The sequence below is a fragment of the Pseudochaenichthys georgianus genome, chromosome 11, assembly GCF_902827115.2.
Source record: "Pseudochaenichthys georgianus chromosome 11, fPseGeo1.2, whole genome shotgun sequence".
Lineage (NCBI taxonomy): Eukaryota > Metazoa > Chordata > Actinopteri > Perciformes > Channichthyidae > Pseudochaenichthys > Pseudochaenichthys georgianus.
In genome coordinates, this window is record NC_047513.1 from 18652062 (window position 1) to 18674331 (window position 22270).

General features: G+C 43.6%; 1 protein-coding gene across 1 annotated transcript in view; it reads left to right on the forward strand.

Annotated features, from left to right (window-relative positions):
• The first annotated feature begins 3714 nt into the window (after nucleotides 1–3714).
• The window catches only part of jarid2b (jumonji and AT-rich interaction domain containing 2b), a 117224-nt gene continuing 98668 nt past the window's right edge, over nucleotides 3715–22270 (forward strand). The window contains exon 1 of the mRNA XM_034094412.1: nucleotides 3715–4266. Coding sequence (XP_033950303.1) covers nucleotides 4222–4266 — 45 coding nt within the window. The 5' untranslated portion in view covers nucleotides 3715–4221. The remainder of the gene's footprint in view (nucleotides 4267–22270) is intronic.

Genomic DNA, 22270 nt, shown 5'->3' on the forward strand with positions numbered 1-22270 from the left:
AATTAAACAATTGTTTTTAAAGATTGAGTAGGTTCAGGGGAACTGAGGTGGGATGAAATCATCAGGTCAATGTCAGAGTAAACCCAAAGGAAGCTACTTTAAAAGGGGGAGGCAGTCCTTGCTTTATAAAAAAACAAACCCTTTTCTTTTAAAAATGGTGTCCAAAACAAAAGGTGACATTTCCTTTCTTTATTTCAATGCCTCTTCTTTTCAGCAGATGCGATTGCTTGATTTTTTTGGTTTATTTTGAAGGAAACTCCTTTGGGTTTATTTCCACACCGTGCAATATTTAAACATTCAATCTTTCAACATTAATTTGGGATTGGTGCAACCCCCCCCCCCCCCCTTCTTCCCCCCCATCTATGCTGCGCAGTGATTCAACCCCCCCACTTTCCTTCCATCACACACACACACACACACACACACACACACACACACACACACACACACACACACACACACACACACACACACACACACACACACACACACACACACACACACACACACACACACACACACACACACACACACACACACACACACACACACACACACACACACACACACACACACACACACACACACACGAACTCCCCCTTTTCCCTTTTCTTGGCTATCGGACATCAATCTAGCCGGCACCGTCTGCTAAGCCTCACTGGGCAATTAACCACATTGAGAGTGAAAGCTCTAATCAATCCCTGGCCTTGTCCATCACACACATATAGACACACAAACACACACACTCCTAAATCTATTGGTGTAAATGTTGCTGCCATTTATACAACAGCAGTCCAAACAGCACTTTTGAAACATGCTGTCTCTCCAGGGACACACATAAAAAACATACACACACACTTCCTGTGCTCTTGCATTAATTATGAAGACAAACAGACCAGTATATTTCCCTGCAGTTGACCAACATTTAAGAAATCTAGAGCTATACGTCCATACTTGACATTAGATTTACAATTGTATTAGTTATCAAAAGACTCAAAGATGCATACCATTACCACACTATGGGTTACAGTTACAGACATTTTACGCCTACACCAAATATTTTTGAAATATCCAAAAATAAAGGGTAAGGAAAAGGACTGCGAGCCAGATGAAATTGAAATTTTCTAACCAAAAAAAATGTAACCGATCTTTTCTCATTGTTTTATAAATATTTGCAAAGGAAAGTCAGGCTGGTCTCACACACCCTGCAACCCTTGTGCCTGTACATGGCGTGGGCTAAATGTGAACTGCGAGGGTTACTGCTGTGAAATCCAGGCTTCCCTCCACAGCTTGTCTCATTGATTCATGCGGGCCTAAATGTCAGCACCAGCGGGGCAGAGGACCCTGGTAACCCCCCAGAGAGTGCAGGGTGATGGGGCTAAAGGCAGTGTGTTCCACAGCACTCGTCTCAAAATAACCTGCTTGACTTTGACGCTGTCAAAGGACAAGACATCATTGATTTGGGGGATAAATAATATTAAGCCCTCAAATAGAGGTACTGAATATTTCTGATTAATACTTTCCATGGATTTACGTGAAACTTAAAGATTATGGTATGTTTTACTAAGCCGTACATAATCAGCATTTATTTTATTCATGCAACAGTTTCCCCTTCTATCAACACTGTATAGAGTCTGATGCCTTCTGATCCCTCAATATTTCTTTCCTCTTCTATTATGAAATACAACATGACTTAATGGAGGAGCTACATACATTTCATGTCATCTGTAAGCCTTGCTTGGAAATATTGACCTGTCGGGTATTGATTTGGTGTCTTTGTTCATGCATTCATGGGTAAGTTCAGTGCTTTGATCATTTGGTGCGTTATGCTAAATCTACATCAAACACAGAAGAATAATCAATAGCTCTTCCTCGTTACATGAATGATAATGAAATCAGCTTGATTGCCCAGATGCTTGTGATTGATTGTAGTCTGGGTTTTAGAGTTCAGGAGATCTGCTTGTAATCTTCTGAAGTCTGGTGGTGTACGGAACTTTCTTAATCATACCTGTGCACTGGTTTCCAAGTTGAGTCATCTTTAAAGTGTACACAATTCATCCAGAGAGGAATATAAATGTAACCTGTATACCAAACTGTATTGCAATCCATCCGGTGGATGTGTAGGTAGTTAGTTGGTCAATAGGATGGATTTCCGTTTTATTGCAATCCATCCGACAGTTCAAGACATTTTACTAAAAAAAAAATCAACCTCTTTGCATTAAAGAAAGAGGCAAGGGAAAAACTAGATGTAGTAGTACTTGTCCTCTCTCGACCCTATGTCTGTATAACATTCATTGCAATCTGTCCAATGGTTGTTGAGATAGCAGTCTGGCCCAAAGTGGCCTTGTTGAAGTTTCTAGTCTGCCTAATGATTGGTTAAAAGCTTCAATACTGTACAGTTTACTCTAAGATTTATCTATTTATCTAAGATTTTCTTTATTTATTATTTATAATGTATTAGTCATACATTGGAGAAAAGGCAACAACTTGATGTGTCTTTTTGTAACACAATACAAACACAGACTCACCTACCTCCAGAGTTCATGGAGCAACCATCCCACTCAGTATATTATAATAATGACACAGCAGGCCCACTTCTAGTGAGGGGGAGGAGAACACCCAGCCAGTATTCATATCAGAGTGGATCAAACAAGTGTGAATAATACCTGAAAAACCTGTATGAGTCCTGATAGGCACACCATTTAAAAACAAGATGTTGGTTTAAACATTAAAAAGCAGTGCATGTAAAATGGACAGATAATTCGAAAATGTGCAGTCAATTTAGGTAAAGGTAAATAAAGCAAACAACGTATTCCCATAATCTATTTTTGTTGGATTTAGTGAGACATTTGTCAGCTCAATTGACGATGGCAATTTTTATTGGAGGTGTATGACTAATCTCCTGGTCAACAACGAACATTCAGTTAGTAGTAATAAAAAAAGTGATGGGGGGTTCCCCCATGGCTTCAAAGAGAAAAGCTAACTCTGGTTACAGATGTATTGTTCTATGAGCTCAGGAAACAGATGTGTAGAAGTTACTTTTGTTGAACATTGACTACACCATCTCTTCTCTTTACTACCCTACCTAGACTTAAGGCTTTGCATGCAGCCCCCCCTCCCAAACTAAACTGAAAGAGAAAAGCATTTTATAAAATGTACTTAACCAACATCAGGTTGTGGGGGTGGTGTGGAGAGTGGGGGTTGGGGGCTGGCGTTTGCATAAGGAATCCTCACTTTGTCCTCAGCTCTTTTAGGAATACTTCTTTTAGCTTTAAAAAGGACTGTAACACATGCAAAACTACCACATATACCACCAACCACCAATTCAGTATATCAAAAACATGTGGTTGCTTGTAATAAAATCATGTACATAGACACATGTTCTAGATAGAAATATTAAGATCACATTATTTTAAAAACAACCAGCATAGGGTAGCCTACGTATCTTACTTGTTGTGACCACCCAGGTGTTCTTGAAATGTCACAGAAAGCCTCAAGACTAAAAGTACACGCGTTGAAATGCACCATTTATTGTAAGTTTGCCACAAACTGTCAGTTGCAATTACCACCAACAAAGTATACGTCGATAAAAGAATGGTACAGGAATATGTGGTAGTGTTCAGTGTTTAGGGTTGTCTCTATGGGAGTTTGAAGTTGCCGCTGAATGGTGCAGGATGTGATAGGCTGAGAGGCGGAGGCTGGGGAAGAAAGGAGCTGCTCGCAGTCAGTAGAGCCGTGCCGCTGGAGAGCTCTGTCGTCGACCGCAGGCTCCAGCTAAATAACGACGTGACACCTAACGTTTTCTTTTTAATTTTTAATTTATTAATTTCTCGTCGTTTCGTCACCTCGAACAAGATGTAACTCGTCGGCATCACCTCAAGTATATTCATGCATTTGAAAAGAGCCGGGAGTGAGTGCGCCGAGACGAGAAGCCGAGCTGTTTTTGCGAATGGAACTTATTGTTGTGCATTTGTTTTGACTATGTTATCCCCAAGTGAGTTTGGGTCCAGTCCGTCGTCGATCCTTAAATTGTGGGATTTATAACCGAATAGTTAAAGGGGAAACGCCGAAGGAGGATTCTGCAAAGCCAGCAAGCTTTTTCCTACAGAGCCGGGGATTTAAATCGTCATTTGCTGGTGCTCCGGGAGAGGCGAGAGTCAAAGAAAGAAATTCATGTGGCCATTCTCTCTATAGCCTAACATTTTTTTTTGGGATTGCATAATGAGCAAGGAAAGACCCAAGAGAAATATCATTCAAAAGAAATATGTAAGTAAAACACACGCACCTTTGCTGAATTTGCTCACAAATGCAATTGCTCTATTCAAGTTTGCCTTGCTTGTCTCGATGAAAAATGCATAAACTTTCATCACGGACTGTGAAGGTTACCATCAGGCAGCTTGTGTACTATTTGGGTCAAATGTCCTTTTAAAAGGAAACGGCTGTAAGTTACCTCAATGCTTTTTATTTAAAGAGACAGCAATGTTTATTCAGTGTCTGTGTTGCAGCGTTTCTTCTACATCAGACATGTTTTAGGCTATTTTAACATCGGGTGCTTTGGGGGGATTGCTTCGCTCATTTTGACTCGTTTTGATGCTTGATGGGGGGGATGCATGGAGGGTAACGCGATAAAGCTACAAAGGGCAGGAAATTAAAAGACTTGGCAAACTGTTTTCGGAAAATGCTTTTGTTCGCGCCCCATTTCTTCATATTCACAGCCGTGAAGACGAGCCTGTCGGCCATGGCTCAGCTATTTCGGCTTCCATTTCGTCCCATGCTGAGCATTTTATCTCCGCTTCAAACTAAGCCTTCACCCTAACAATACACTTTTTTAAAAACCGTTCGCAGGTTGAAACGTAAAGAGGTTTTGTTGAAGGCAGCATTGTGAAAGCCGGTGTTGTGTTTTTGCTGTAGGGCTGGCAAACCGACATGTTTCGCGGACTGTTGTGGCTCTTTAATTCTCTCCATGAAGAGTGAGGTAGAGCAGGAGGAGGAGGAAAGGGGGTCATGCAATTCAGCATATTCGTTCAATTTCCAGCACTTGCACCGGTGTGGGGACACTCTTGGGGTTGTTGTTATATGGGGGTATTTGCCATTAGTCCTCCTATATATGACAAGTCCACGGGGTCTCAGTAATATTGCCGGTCTCCGTGTGACCTCTGTGAACGAACATATAGCAGCAGCCCGTAGAGGAATAACTAAATTTTTTGCAACGCTACGGGCGATTAGTTTACTTGCGTTAAGGTCTCGTCCTCAGCCACCGAAATCACATGAAACTACACATTACATGGCCGACGTGGTTTAGCACAATGTTTCTGAGTCTTTCAAAGAGGCTGTGTTCAGTCGCATTGCAGGGGCTCATGTATGAAGCGATACCAAGAAGCAACCATTTTCTTTCTGCAAGTAACACTGGTGAATGTATGGGGAAGGGGCTGCAGAATAACAGTTAAGGCTATACTTGATTTAAATTGTAGTTATTTTGGTCTGGTGAACGCCTTTTTATCCTCCTTCCTGAATGAAACAAAGAGTTTTAATCTTGCAAAGTGTGAATGGCTCAGCATATCACTCGAATGAGTTACTCATTCGAGTCTCATGCAGACTTTCCGGGCCTCTGTGCCTGAGCTTTTAAAGTTTGTTTGCACCTCTTTGTGGATTGTTTCTGTGCATTTTCGTCAGGCCAGCGTATAGGTATATTGTTGCGTTTAATTGCATTAGTCATATCATATCTGTTAACGCTGTGAAGCTGAAGTCAGCAGAGCCAACATCCCCCACCCCCACCCAAACAACACGTGGAGTGTATTTAAAATGTGTTTCTTCCGGCAGACAGATTGTTGGCGATTTTAATTTCTTACCGGAACGGTTAAACAACTGTATTTAGTACTGAAGGAAATTGCCAAACTGAGCAACAGGTTTGTATGAGCAAGCGTCCAATTGGACTACAGAGGTTTGTGTCCATGCATGATTGGATCTTAATTTAACTGGGGATTTTTCTGTTCCTCTAAACAAGGAATGTAATGCATTTATAATGTAGTCAATTAGAGCATAGTCTGACTATTTTGCTAAACTATTGTCAGTATAGAGAACTGACAATTTTCAATTTGAAAGCAACGTGAATGTGACTCATCCCAAAGAAGGCAGACAGAAAAAGTCAATCTGCCATGGAACATTTCAACCCATGTTTCTAATGGACACAAGTTATATGATTAACATCCCATCCTCTGTCAGTCAGTATATTTAGCCCTTACAGGGATTTTTTCCACCTTTTTAACAAAGTAGTTACAGTAACTTACTTTTTATTTAACATTTGTGAAAAAGGCGAGTATGGCAAAGGTAAGATTTAACTTAAGTTGTTGTGAATTTGTTTGAAGAAACAGGATGTGCTACAGAAATTATGACTAACTGGAACCAATGACCCCACTTAAAATTGAGCCAGACTGTGATGGCCAACTGTGTCACACTCTAAAATTGTATTTGATTTGTTCTATTCATAAGGAAATGGTTTGTCTGTGTGCTCGACTTCAGGAAGCATGTTTCTGTGTGTGCGTGCATGTGTGTCACATCTGTCATGGGTTTTCGGCAGCTGCAGTTGATGCACAAAGGCTGGCCCACACCAAATAAGGCTTACAAATGTGCATTTTCTACAACAACCTGGAGGGGTCCAGATCCTCGAGCCTTCCTCCAGGCTTTGAGACAGGACTCCTGGCCCCTACTGATCCCCTTCTCCCCCCTTAATTAGCGTAAAACAATTATACATGCTTGGCTTAACCATTTCCCCTGAAACATGAGTGTGAGTTGTTACCCCTCTTCCCCCACCCTCTACACCTAACAAACACCCACTAGCTGTGAATGATATTAAAATGCATCAGTCATAAAATGATTGAAAAGGGGGGATATGACCTTAATAAAAGCAAACAAGGAAATACCCATTTCCTTTGGAATTTATAGCCGCCAAGGTGAATGCAACCAACAAGATCAAAGCTAAATTGCTGTGTCAGTTTTCTTTCTCCATGGATGCTTAGTCACCAATGCAGACAGGGTGACACTGCAGACCAGTTCACGTTCTCTTGCATCTCCCCAATTTAAAATGACTTGAATGGTGCAATGTATAGGTTTATTTTTGTTATATGCAGGCACCTTTCAAACCAGTGGCTGTAGGAAGGTGCTGTGTAATGTCTCAGGGAACAGGCGCTAATGTGCGGCACTGTTGTTCTATCTAACGAAACATGACACACACAGTGCGTGTGTGTGCTTGTGAATGCGTTTAAGGGAGAATAGCAGGAGAGCACGGCAGAGTGTAGCTCAGTGCAGCCTGGGCCATTTTGTGCAGAGTCGGCTTTTCCTGTAGGCCCCAGCTGGGGCTAGGCTTCAGATTCAAAGGTTGTGCGTGTTTGTGTGCACGCATGGTGTGTGTGTGTGTGGGACAAGCACAGCTGCTGCAGGGGCCTTTACAAATGTAAAGAGGCTGTCAGTGTTTGTTTCATCAGGCGCACAACTGATGAGGGTCAAGTTGGAAATCCATTGCACTGTGAGTGTGTGCGTTGAGCGTGCACAAAAAGAGGAAACAAAAATAGAGAGTGGGGAGTGCAAAGGCACAGACTATCCCCCTTTCCTCTCTTTATCTCCCTCTCCCTGGCTGCTCTCTCGTTCTTGGGCTGTCCAAATGAAATGTGGGCCTCATGTCGGACCATGAAGAGAGGGTCACAGGGTTGTTTTTTCACCGTGCCTGAGCCTCAATGTGCTTCATTTAACCTTATGTTTCAATGCAAATTCTTCTTTCATAAGCTCCCTTCTCCTCATGTGTGCAACATGGCAGGGTTCACTTTGCAACCTCCCTGTCACTATAGCTACCAAGGCATACCAAAGTGTACTGTGGCTAAAGCAACGTTTTACTGGCTGTTTATTTAACTACATTTACTATGGTTATGTTCTACGTGGCACCTGTGAAAGGCACTACTGCAAAAGATAAAAGTGCTTTCCATATATGTTTAAATGTTTTGTCAGTCTGATGTTCTATGAATTTTTACCAATGCAGAAAACAAACTATCAGCCTGCCATGAAAGTAACTTGCAGCATAATTCAATTGCTGATTACGATTGCTAACATTTTACCCACAATATAAATAACTGAAGCAGGAGACTGTGTTACTCGCCCTGTTCAGAGAAAGCATAAAGCATACTTCCCATAAGTAAAAATGTTTCTCTTGGTGTCCTAGTGACAATTAATTTTCTACTAGAAAAACCTGTCAGGTAGTTAAACAAGGCCAGGCCTCGGTTCACATGTCGTCACCCGTCAACATTTTTGTGTCGGAGCACGGTCCTTTCCACGCTGCGGGCCCAGCCTCATCCCTTTTGCCTCATCACTCCTCTCGCAGGGATCGCCGACTCAACAAGCGCTGCCAGAAAACATTTCTGGAAGTGAAGTTTGCGAGCCCAGCCTAGTTCATTTCACCATTATTTATTTATGTATTTAATACGTTTGTGGTGAAATGAGGAGGTGGCAGCCCTTTTTTCCTCTTAGATAAATTCTGCTTTGCCAACAGAGAGGCATCATTACAGGCTCTCTGAGCTGCCGGCTTCAATTTGGACTGCCGATGGATATTCAGCCGCCAAATGCATCACCGCTCGGCTCTTTCCTCTCACACACTCCCTTTTTTACTCTTTACTAAATCTTTCTTTCTTTTATTTTGTGTCTGTTTTCTACATCATTATGTCACACACACGGCCCAAACTGCTCTTATGCAATATGACCGTTTTCTCTTATCAGCTGTTGGCATTGAGCACAATCTCCGGCTCTTGGCTGGCACAAGCACACACTCACGCCCACAGGCAAAGGTCTTCAGGTGTTCACCTGCAGTCAGTAGGTGATAGGAAGTGGTTTCTCTTTTAAAGCCACCCTTAACACCAAAATGTCTAGTGACGTCTGCAACGTAGGATATTTGCAGAAGTAAATACATAAAACTGGGCGTGACTTTCTTTGTTATACGATATGTGTGTTTCTGTTGAGAGCAGTGTGCACGTAGGTCTATGGAGGTGTGTTTTACTGCATATGCTTCAGTAGTTGGACACACGGCACGGTTGGACTTGGTGCTGTTGTGGACAGCCAATGTAAGAGGGGGGCCCTGTGTGTCACGTACATCACGTGCGTTCCCTCCGTGCACGTCTTCATTCTGCCGAGTGATTTATATCCTCCTGTGGGTTTGGATGGAGATTGGGAGGAGGGGGGGGGTGAGACAGCTGGTCAGGCCCTGAGAGGTTCTGTCCGTGTGTGTGCGTGTGTGTATATGTGAACACACATGCTCACTCATGCAATTGCGAGTGAATGAGTGAGTGGTTGCCACAGCTTATCCATTCAGGATCCCTACGAAGCTGAATCAACACTTTAGCTTTGTCTTTGCTTCGGCCTTGCAGGGTTTGTAGTGTCCATGAAGGACATTCGGCAATGGTACAGTGAAAAGAAAACAATTTACTGGGTTGTTTTTATTTACTGTAGCTTCTTCCAAGCATTATTATATATTCTCTTTTGAGAAAAATACACAAAATAATCATACAACACTTCATGTGCCTTTTTGCTTTTAGTTGAACTTTCAGTTGTCCTCCCTTAAGCTCTGTAAAGCTGAACGAGGAGACATGAGGTTGTTTTCCATCCATTTTTTTTGTATCACCAAGCTAATGTAGCTTAGTCTGGCATTAGCTTTTAATGACCATTATGTTCATCTGTCAGACAACCTTATGACCAATCCCAGCTCACCCTCTTCCCACTCATCTCTGCTACATCAGTTTAATAAACACTCCTTACATTTTCATCCTGTGGTCAATCCCATCAGATCCCCTATTGTGACACCATCGTCTTTACACATCCAGTGAATTAAGCCTCGAGGGATGAAGCAACAGAGCAGAAGCTCAGTCGGTATCGATCTTCCATTATTCCCTCTCTTTCTGCCCGGAATACCAGTTTCACTGTGGAACATATGCCAGTAAGACTCTGAAGGCAACATCATAAACTGTCTTTACTGTGATAATAAGATTAGTTTATCCTGAAGCTTATGGCGTTAGTATATTCTTATACAAATGCGTTATGCTGATTTATCATATTTCTGTACAGTCATCAGATTTCAGTTCGGTAATCTTATTCAGATTTACCATTCGTATAACTGTTCATGGTATGGTCTCATGAGCTATCTACCAAGTGCAGTAATCTATGAATCACTTTCTTTATGATGGAGCAGTTCCTTTTTCTCTGCCAACAAGCCACTGGCCACTCAGGTCCTCTTTGGCGCCGCGCTGCCTTGGCTGCTAAATTGCTCATGTAATCTCTCATGAGGGTATTTCCCTGTGATAACTTTATTTTTTTTACATTTCACTATTATTATATCTCTTTTTCCCGACGGTCATTTATGGCTCTCCAACATGCTTGGCTAGTTGTGTAATGCTGACCTCCCTTCTGTGAAAGAGCTCTCCAGTGCAACCCTTTTCACCAAGCATTTAGCCCCTTGCTAGGGAGGCCTTAATTCAGGATGGCACTTCCCTCCCTCCCTCCCTCCCTCCCTCCCTCCCTCCCACCTCCATTCCCCAACCAGGGGAGTAATGAGCCAGTGGAGCAAAGTGGCTGGGTGACCACTGTTGCTGCCTGTACTTCAGCCCATGCTGACATATTTGGAAAATAAGCAGATGTTGTAAAGGTGGCATGGTGTAAAGACACACATATATATTTATTCAAGGCACACAAGTGGTTGTATATGATGTGTTTTGGACTGAGGAAAATGAGGGGTTACAGAAAAGCTGTTAACTGCATCTGGCCCTCACTCATCGTCACCAATGCCAGCTGCCAAAACTGTAATTGTAGGATGGACAGGAGTATTTTTTAAGGCTGAAACACAGTTTGAGTCTGTTTATCCTATTTACCGCTGAGTTATGCCGGTTACTGTTTCAGCTCAGCCTATATGAGGTGAGATGAAGGAAGGTATGAGAAGGTGTATTGCTGGTGGGTGTTTCAGGGCTCTAAGAGGCCGACTAAACGTTTTATTTGATTCGTAGGTCAATAGATACACATTCTGTTTGCGTCCAACCTACAACCCGTTCCTCCAACCTCCATGAGAAACGCATTACTTCCCCCCCCCCCCCCCCCCCCCTTCTTGTCTTGTAATAGAATACTGAGTGGATTTTCCCCCCCGCTGTTCCACTCTATCTCTCACCTCCTCCCTCTCAACTCGTTCGCTCTATTACTCAGCGCAGCCACAAAGCGAGGAGAGAGGCGTTGGGAGTTTTCTGTGGGATAGCGCTGGAGTGAGGACGGAAGAAGCGGGGGTGTTTTCTCCTCGTCTAGCTGCGAAATTACCTCGCACGGAAGAGGAGAAGCTGGCGCACAATCGAGAGGATCTGTTGTCTTTGTTCTCGGTTTTAATTTGACTGAGTCTGTGTTTGCACGTGACAATCATTTACCTGAAAGATCCGACTGCTTCTCGACATGCTTCGGTTGTTTTTGAAGCTCTCCTGCTTCGGTTTCTCACTCACACGGCATCTCACATTCTTCCCTCCGTTTTGTTTTGATTTGTCTGACAAAGGAAACTTTTGATTCCTCTCTCCAGTTTGGTCTTACACAGCTGTGTGAATGAACCCCCTGCAAAACCAACTTTGTGATTCTGGACTTTAATCTCGTGGTTTCTGTATTGCCTGTGCACAAAAAAAATATGGAAACAGCGATCTGACACATTTGTATTAAATGTGTATTCATTCTAATCTCTTGATGTGAAATACCTTAAGGGTGTCCTCGGGTTGTTCCTATATCTATAAATAACATGCTGTATAAAAGCAGAATTAATTTACAAGTCAGTTCAGGAATATTGATTTATTTTCTTTTTTTTGCCTATTGATTTTCTTTTGTTAGCAATAGGTGCTTTTTAAAGTTTCTCCACAGAGAGTCAAAGGTATTGTTCCCCCTGTTTTTTAACCTCTGCTCAGTAGATGAGGGCTTTTATAATTCTCCTGGCTGCATGATTTCCTCCAGGCCTCACAGCAGGGAGCTAGAGTGCATGGTACACTGAGGGAAGGGCGCCAGAGTCTGGGCTGAATGTCTGGCCGGCCTCCCCTGGCCCTGGATCAAACACCACAAGGCCTGGAGGGGGAGAGAGGGAGAGAGGGAGAGAGGGAGAGAGGGAGAGAGGGAGAGAGGGAGAGAGGGAGAGAGGGAGAGAGGGAGAGAGGGAGAGAGAGGGCCAGCCCTGGAAATCACAACCTGTGATCGTCAAGGAGAACAAATCCAAGAGGATAGAAATAATCAAATTAGGCACTATCTCAAGTGGAATATTCACAGTGACGGCAAGGCCTGTCTCGCAATCTCTGTTGAAGAAACGCTCCGTACAAAACGCAGCTCCTGGAAATCATGAGGGCTTACACAAACCTTTGCTGCTTTTTGATATGATTGTTTGAGGAAAGGAAATGAGGTAACCACTGGTGGACTCCAAGAATGACTGCCGTAGATGTTCGCTCACTTTCACATGTTTTGAAATTAGTAATGCAGGTGTTTGTTAGCACTAAAGACAACATCGAAACAAACTCTGGGTAAACAGAATTTGTAAGCCAACTAGCAGGAAGTTACCATGGTGACTAGAGAGTATACCCCCCTCAGCTGCTTCACTCATCTCTTTGCCTGTGTGTGTGTGTGGCATGAGTGATTGGGGGGATTTACACCTCCCACCCCCAGGTTTCTATAGAAACTGACATGCTGACAAGGTTTCTGAGCAAGTCAAACATCTCTTCCTTTTTGTTTCATGGCTAGCTCATGAGGGCGTAAGATAAATGAAGTAAATGAAGAGTAACGTTATATTGTTGTTGGAGCATCTGGTTCCTGGCTGCATGCTGGGGAAGTTACTCGATCTGTCTCGCAATCATGCGAGTCAGAGAAATAAGGTGCAAAAAAGTGAAACTGAGACAAAGTAGTTGAGAAGGGACATTTTTTTTGACAAAAACTTTCAAATGCCCCGTTTTTTCTGTTGCCTCTTAGATGAGAAAAAGATTAATAAAACCAACACTTTTTGCCAAAGTTCCTCTACTGATGTTTTGGTTTTGTTGTATTTCCTAACATTTGTAATGTCTATTCCGTAAATTGCAGTAGTCATAAGAAACCATAGTTCTCGCAATTTATGATGATGGCCCATTTCCTGACAGTAGGTTGTTCAACCATTATCCACACTGTCATTTCCACTTTGAACACCACCCCCACCAATAATGGAATTTCATATTACTCATATCGTTCATTCGTATACGAGATTTGTTTTTAAGTTTTGGATTCAGCACAGATATGACTAAATAAGTGAACAATAGCAGGACGTTTATATGATGCCAGTGTAGTGTGTTGGCATTATGTTTTCACGTTTGTAATGCACTTTATGCTGCACACAAATCTGAAGTTTTACATCAGAAGTCAAGTAACGAGTAATATTAAGATGTGCAGTTTCATTGGAACTAGAGCTTTGACTCAGAGGTTTATTGTAATGTGGCGTGGTATATTATTTAAAGAAACTTTGACAGTGTCTTAGTGTGAGAAATTCACCATCTTACTCAATCAATTTGGTTAGTTATACCCACAACATCATTAATGGACTTATTTGAAAGGCAGACGGATATAAGGTCATTTATTTCGTAGATGACTCTGAGACCGCTGACTGACTCAAAAACAAACCCACAACAGATATTTATTTATCTTCATTTGAAGGTGCGCCAAAAATACCTACTCCACCCATGCAGTTGTGTTTGAGCTGCCTGGTTGACATTTTTGAGCTACCTCTTTCTTCTTTGATCGTCATAAATTAATTAATTTCCCTCTGTATTCGGACCGCCTTTGAGATCTACCAATGATAGTCTGAACTACACATGTGGGCGCCTCTCTCTCTCTCTCCTGTGGGTTTCTAGCTATATTGACGCCGTCTAATCGCCACCCCATGCATCACCTTCATTCTTCATCCCCACTGCAACAACGCCATTATTCACCTCTTTCTCACATTCTTGCTTTCCACTCCACCTCCATCTACCCTGCCTGCTCCATTGCTTTTGCACACAATCTTTCCTTTACCTTGTCTCAGTATCTCTCATCCTCTCTATGTATTCTGTCAGTCTCATTCCCCCCTTTCTCTGGGCCCCTTAGGCCTCGGAGACTTTGCCTTTGTGTGCGATAGTGGAGTGAGTGCAGCGAGGGGTGGGGTGAGGTACGAGGGTTTTGTCCCAAGCTGTGAGGTGAAAATAATTTCTTAATTGCCTCTTGTCTTTTTTTTTGTGCCAGCGGTTGTGCCAGGGAATGGACTCTTGGGCCCGCAGTACAACTCCCCAAGCAAAGGAACTCCCTTGCCTAAGCCCTGGCTTTGTTTCATAACGTTCTCTGGCTACACTGTAATCTGCAGTCATACAGCAACACACACACACAGACACACACACAAGCAGAGGCTTTAAAAGGCTTAAGATGTTGGACACAGCAGAATACAGAGAAAATAAGCTTTGGATGTAGCACTATGAGGTCTAGGTGAGTTGTAAATGAGCAGTTGTGCTGCATTGTAAATTGAGTGTACTTCAGTGAAGCACAGGATGTTGTTGCCTGGGATCCTGAGTAACATTTGTGAACAGGTCGAGCTGCTTTTGTTCTGTGTTTTTTAGGCTGCGGCCCCACGAGGACGAATTCGGTCGTTTGCGTTACTGTTTAGTGTCATATAGACCGTTCGGCCACACGAGGACGACCGAATATGGCACTAAACGACTGAGGAAACGACAACGGGTCCCAAGGTGGATAGAAATGCATACGCCACTCTCTGGGGGGTCAAACAGCTCCGTGTGTGCGCCCTATACGGACATTTTCAGATCACTGATAGTGATTGCGCAATAGCCCCGCCTCTCCCCACCTCTTCTGCTCACCTCCGCTTACCCCGCGCCAGTGCTGAAGTGTTTCGCCACCAACAACAACAACAATGGCGGATCGCAGAGTTGCTATCGTGCTCCGGACGCTATTGACCATGCTACAGTTGTTTGTGCAACATCTACAGCAATAATGATGAGGCAATAGCCCCGCCTCTCCCCACCTCTGCTGCTCACCCCCACGTCAAAGTAAACTGCATCCTGAATTCAGATTATTTATCTTTCTCTCGCGAGTGAAGTCTAATCTGACAGGACGGAGACACGCAGCTCTGCCCACCTGCAGCTCCTCCCGCTGCAGCAAAACACACACTTCAAGTCAGATCATCACCCTTAGCTATTTTAATTACCTCTCAAACTCCCTAAACTAGTTATAAATATGTTTATTTTTACTGTCGGCCGGGTCACTCATTACTGGATCAGCTGCTGCATGAGACAGACACTGACGCTGTCCGAAGAGAAGGAGGAAAAAGAGAGGCTCCGTGTATTTTATCATTATATTATATAGTCGTTATTCATTTGTTTTAAAGCTCAATAAATAACAAAGAAGACCTTTGACCGGCACTTTTATAATTTTGTCCGGAAGATTTCAACTTTAATAAACGCTGACTGGCGAAAAACTCTGCCCGGTTCCCTCGGCCCCCACCGCGGAGAATAAACAGAAGGGCAACCATGACAACCATGCTTCTTCGCTGCTTTTGTGGAGGAAGTTACAGCGCCACGTACAGGCTCCTGCATATGTACTGCAGCTTCTCCAGCGGTTGGAGCTAAATGGAGCGGTCTCGTGTGGGCAGACACTATCCGGATAATTATTGCATGTGGACGGAAGCCGTTTGCGATTGCGTTTGCGTTAATCCTATGCGTTTAGCCGTTTTCGTCCTCGTGGGGCCGCAGCCTTAATTACACATATTTTACATTACAAGTTCTGTATTCTTGCCTAACTTCTGCAGGCCTATTTTCTGTGAGATGAAGAGTCTTTTTATTCATGGCTTCCTTTAAGTGATTCATTTTTTGCCTGTGCGATCAAGTTTTATCTGGTTATAAATCTAGTTTTAAGCGTGAGGAATGTGGTCGTGCAAAGCTAGTTCGAAATATAGATGTATCTCTGGCCAAAGCTTGTGGAAATTGAATCTGATAAGAGACATCTTTCCTTAATCCAGTAGATCTTCTGCCTGTCTCTTATCATTCCCATACCAGAGATGAGAATATGAAGTTACGGTGCGCTCAGCATGTTGGACCCATATGTGTGGATTTTACGTCACGGAATCATTTTTGGCTGCTGAGGTTCATAGACTTGCTTACCCTATGCTGTGAAGCCGGGTTGGATGATATACGTGCTTTGATTATGTGGACGGGCCTAACCGGCGTGACTGTGACGGTCTGAAAGGGGGTACTTGTGAAACCGTGGTCCGGCCCTGTTCCTGCTTTTCCTGTCAACTGTCAGTGGAGGTCTGTGGTGGCTTCCATTAACCACCCCACTAACTGGTAATCTTATCTCCCTGACAATCTGCATTAGGCTCAGCCTGCTGTGGGTTAACCCTTCACAGGCCACAGCGCAGGCGTAGTTTTTCTATCGTCCCCAGTGGTGCAACACTGTATGTTGAGAGGAAGTGTTGTCGTTTTGAACTTTGCCTCGTCGAAAAGGCCCAAACAGTGTTTGAGCGACGGGTTCATATGCTGCAGAGAATCAGCCTGACATATTTTCTTAGACGGAGAAGAAGCTTATCTCTTTCGTGCCGCCTCCTTCTGTCAACCCATAAAGAGGATGTATGAATGTTGGAGCAGGCTAGTTGCTAGTTGCATAGCCCCCTGAGGATGTCCATAAAATCTGTCTCCCACTCTCCCTCCCTCAGCTTGTCTCGCTCCCACACCCCTTTAATTTTCTTCGGCCGCAATATCCTACCCCGGCCCTGATTGTTGTTTTCTAAAAGCTGGAGCGATGTTGTTGTAACATAATCATTTAGTCTCCCTCCCGTGGCTCTGGCAAGCTGCACGCTGAAATCTATCCACTGCTCATTTTTATGGGGAGCGAATTTGCTGCAGCTACTGCGGCGACTGCTGGCTCACTTTTTTACGCTGTATTTACTAGAGCAGATGCATATCTCGCCTGCAAAAGATTTGAGGGATGACGCATGTTATATACACATTTAATATACCCCAGAGGTCACGCTTGTGAATTTGATTAGCGTGGTTGAAATATGACGGTTATGATATCGAGCGACTTGGCCTATATTGAATTTTTAATCTCAGTGTCGACTTCGGCTTGCACGACATGCCATTTCTTCTGATCGGTGTGGTTGGAACTGGAGCAGGAGAATTGTTTGGTGCCTCATTGCATTGAATTAGTGTAGTAAGACGTAGCACATATTTTTGAGGGTAGCACAGAACCCTCATAGTGGTGTCCTTACGGGCAAATACAAGATGTTAAGGACATTACAGCGGCTTTTATTCTCTCGGGTCAGACTTATTGACCCTGTATGAATATCAATGATCGATTCAGGGGTCCCGGAGCTCTGTAACATGACGGGGATTAGATATTTATTGTTTCAGACTTGGTCTGAGCTGTTGACATGAGGCCCACAATTCCTAGTGGTTGCACGATCATAGGGATGTGCTGCGACGTCTGCTGCTTTTAAGGAGGAATATCATTTTCTATTGAAGATTTTTGTGAAGATGTGCACATTTCAAATGATTCTACTTGGCAATGGTTGGAGCTTTCTAAGTTACAGGTCCAAACTAGTTGGGTTTCATCGTTCTCTCTCCTTGTTAGTGGAAGCTTGCGATAAAAAAGATTTGTCACTGCGAGAACACCAAATGATCTTGCGGCGAATTGGATAAGTCCCTTGTAACTGCTTCTAGTGCTCAACAGCCAGTTTGCATATGATTTCCATAAACGAGGGTGTTGATGTACGAATAACTTGTCAAAGGGATTGATTTATGAAGGCAGCTGTCACTCACTGGCGCAGTCTATTCTGAGCGTGCCCAACCTGACCCACCAGCGGCTGCCTGAGTGGCTGATTGAACGATTGATATAAAATGCAAGGTTATCAAGTTATTATATCGGCTTTGTTTGTTTTTTAACTCGTCTAACTCCAACTTTTTTCAGGCGTGGCCTGTTTGTATTGAAGAGGAAAAGACTGTTCTGCATGACAAGGAAACAAATGAATATCTATTGACATGCCTTTTTCCTTCCATTTCTCTTTGTCCTTCATTTCCTTCTCCCTCTCCTTTTGTATCTTTCTAGCTGGTAGGTGTTATCAATGCTGCTATTGTCAGGCCTGAAAGAGCAGGGGGGCTCATGAGACCCCCTGACAATGAGCACATGCTTCGTGTGTGTGTGTGTGTGTGTGTGTGTGTGTGTGTGGGGGCCTTTGTGTGTCTGGGAAGCACCTCTCTTCCCCTCTCATATTCACCTTTTAAGCTGCAGGTGTTATGGCATAACTGGTTAGCATCAACTAGCTTTAAATTCGCGACCGGGCAAACGGCATTCCAAAAAATAAAACACAGCTGCGCGGTAATGTTTCATTGATTTCATATCAATTTCTTTCTGGAAACCACCTTGAACTCTGAATTGAACAGGCTGCTAATGCAAAGGGTCCTCGCAAATATATATCCTTATTTTAGAGCGTGAAGCTCGGCACGTAGGCGGCATTTCTCGTGTCTATTGAGGTCTTCCCTCAGGAGAAATAAAGAGTGTCCAGTGGGTTCCTTTCATGCCGACAGATGTGAATAGAAGAACTTTTGTGCCAGAGTTGGTAAAAGGCTGCCATTCACTTGGTCTATATTAAGAGTATAATCCAGCAGCTGCTGATCTTGAATGAATGACAGTTTACTAAAGGCTCTACTATGTGTTGAAACACCATTTACAAGAAAATAAAGTTCAGTCTTTTAAATGTCAGTTATAACCGGCAAACAACATGTGGCCCGACAGAGGCCAAGACGAGGTTGTTAAAGCTTGAAGCGCTTTGTCCTTGATATCGTTCCAGAGATAAAGAAGGGGCATCGGTGGAGTGTTAGCCATCTTTTAGATTTCAACAAACTTTTTTTATTTTTAAAAGGCATTGCCCAAAGACAGAAGCAGATAAAGGAAGTCACGGTCGTTTTAGGTCAGAAGCAGTCTAAATGGATATGTGAAGAGCTTCTGCAGCTGCGATGGAAAAAGGATCTTCGCTGTCATGAGAGGATCATGGGACAGAATTGAAGATGTGATGGTAGTAAAAATTCCTTCTCACATTCATACTGAAAAGAAGAATGAATGTCAGAACTGGCCTGTGTCATAACACAAACACACAATTTCTGCTTTTTAATTTGACTGTCATTCTATTATTCTCACGCACACAAACGGACAAGATGGCTGCTGGGGCTGTAGCTGGCTGTTAACACCTTAGTCTTCAGAAGTGGGCCTCTTTTTGTTGCCGTCTTCACACCACAGGAAAGATGGTGGGGTGCGGTGGAGGGGGCTGTGATGTTAGGGGCCCCCCTCTTGATCCTAAACATTCACATCATGCGACCAACAGTCTTTATTGCAGAGTTTATGTTGAGTGCGAGTGTGCCCAGTGTTTGCTTCTGAATGACGGTAAAGAAGTAGGTCAGCGAAAAGACCCCGCTCAACCCGAGCTTAGCGGATTGTGTGCGTGCGAGAGCATATGCATACGTGTGTGTGTGGGCATGTGTAGTGCAGTGTGTAATTCGCGTCCTTCCGCAAAGAACCGGGCTGACCTCCCCCGGCTTCCCCAGCATCGGGGAAGTGTGTGTGTGTGTGTGTGTGTGTGTGTGTGTGTGTGTGTGTGTGTGTGTGTGTGTGTGTGTGTGTGTGTGTGTGTGTGTGTGTGTGTGTGTGTGTGTGTGTGTGTGTGTGTGTGTGTGTGTGTGTGTGTGTGTGTGTGTGTGTGTGTGTGTGTGTGTGTGTGTGTGTGTGTGTGTGTGTGTGTGTGTGTGTGTGTGTGTGTGTGTGTGTGTGTGTGTGTGTGTGTGTGTGTGTGTGTGTGTGTGTGTGTGTGTGTGTGTGTGTGTGTGTGTGTGTGTGTGTGTGTGTGTGTGTGTGTGTGTGTGTGTGTGTGTGTGTGTGTGTGTGTGTGACGGCTGAAGCCCCGGCACAGATCTGTTCAGTGTCGCTCCGAGCAACAGAGTCAGCAGTCATATGCAGACTGACAGCCGACTGAGCAAAAATAAAAAGGGGGGGATGGGGCACTGGACAGGAGGAGAGAACTATTTTTGAGACTCGGCAAGTGTGCACGGAAGATTCAGAGGAAGACAGAAGGGCTTTGGCACGAGGGGAAGTAAAGAATAGAGAGGAACAGCTCAACGCTACAGACGGTGAAAATGGACGAGTGAATTATTTCTGACTCATGCTCACTCACTCATTTCACAGCACACTGCTGTTGTTAGGGGATGGCTGAGCGGCTCCACCCCTTACCCCCCCTACGAGCCAATCCACTGTTGTATTCCTGCCCATCCTTCCACCTGATTGGTGGGCTGTCTGAGCCAGTGAAATGAAATGGGATTGATGGGTAATCTGGGACCGGAGCTGGGGGAAGAGGGGCAGGGTAAGGAGGGGAGGAGTATGGTAAAACAGACTCATAGGATAATATAGCAGGTTGAATCCATTGTATTCAGGATTTAGTATCCATGTTCATTTCTCAGATTGTTTTCATTCTTTAAAATCCCAACAGCTAAATGATTGTCATTTCTAAATGATATCTTTAAAGATAGCTGCAGTTAACGTGACGTTTGGCATGGGACACTAACCACTCGATGGTACGTGCAGTAGTGCACGCACAACATGAAAACACGACCTCTGTGACCTGGATGATGCCTCCCTGGGGTCGCTGGGGTTGAGGGTTGACTGCCTCTCCTCAAAAATGCTACCCTCTTTAATATGGGCAGGGACATTCATTTTAATTAGACATTTACATGAAAATATCATCTTGCAAAACACGGACTTGCTGTAAGAATTGGTGAGAAATATAAGTATATAGAGGAAACTGATTAACATAGTGGAAAAGCCAGAGCTGCACTGTCTGCTCCCCTGGGTATTGTCATGGCTCTGAATGGCTAATGGAAAGTGAAACCAGAGCTGGAGATTGCTCCTTAATGGCTGCTGAGCTATGTCCTTGGTTGTACCCTATAGAAGAGCTGCATATTGTTGAACTTTGTTTGTACATTTAGCAGAGAACAAAATATAATGTATGTAAGCAAACAAACACGCTGTTTGTGTTGATATACTGCAGATGTAAGAATGAGAAAAAAGGCTTTCTCAACCTGGAATACTTTCTTTAGATACTGACTCATGTTGAGATCTGTCTGTGAAGATGCGTTGGTTGATTGAACGTACACTCAGTAAAGCTGCATGTTAACAAAATGTTTGCACATTGAGCATATGGAGTATTTCCCTGAGGGATTCGGTTCATGTTAAGGGCCTTCCTCCATTTTCTTTCTTTAGTGTGTTCCATGACCACGAGCAACCTTTACTCCCTCTGTCTCTTTAAGATACGTTAAGTTTCCAAATGAATATAGATGAGCGGAGAGATCAGCACGTGTTTAAAGCAATGGGCTGCCAAATGCAATGACAACTGCTGCTCGCTACCAGTCGCGTCAATAAAACATTGATTCTGAAATGCAGGCGTTTTGCTGAGGGTCTTAACTCCCACTTCCTTTAAGCGACGTTAGCTCAGGGAAATTTTAAATGTATGTGAGCTGTATTTGTTTTTGCTAACGTTCGTGGAATAAAGTGACTTGGACAGCAAGTTGATTTGGCAAGTATATCTGGATTGTCAGAAACTCAAACCATTGCTGTAGGTTGTCTCTATCAGAAATAACATTAAAACATGTTAAACTTCAAGGGTAAATGCATAGAAAAACAGTGTGTTCCTTACGTCTCATGATGTTTTCCATCACCGTCACTGTTCATAGAAATCTCTCATCTGTATAATACTCTGCCTACTCCTTCTGTGAAACTCAAAAACAAATACAAGTACCAGAAATCCCCAAGTCTAAGGTGACTCGGAACAGATCAGAGAAGCTGTGCATCATCTTAGTCATGCTCATCTTGTTTTTATTCTGAAATGATTTGCTTTGCCACAAACCACACACTTTCACACCCTGCCGAGGAGAAAGTGTGCGGTGTGTCTTGAGTGCAGTCCCATAAGAGCCAGCACCAACTCCCCATTTTGAGCCAAAACCTGAAGGAATGAAAAAGGTTGAGTCAATGGTCCAGCAACTCTGAATAAGCCCGGAGGATAAAGAGGCCCCGAGTTAATTATTCAAACCAGCGGGAGAGATGCCTGGCACGCAAACATGCACAGGGTTTCCCCAGGGATTATGCAAGGGCCTCCTGTGGTTTGGTCATGCAAAGCACTTTAAATGGTACTGTAGGAAAT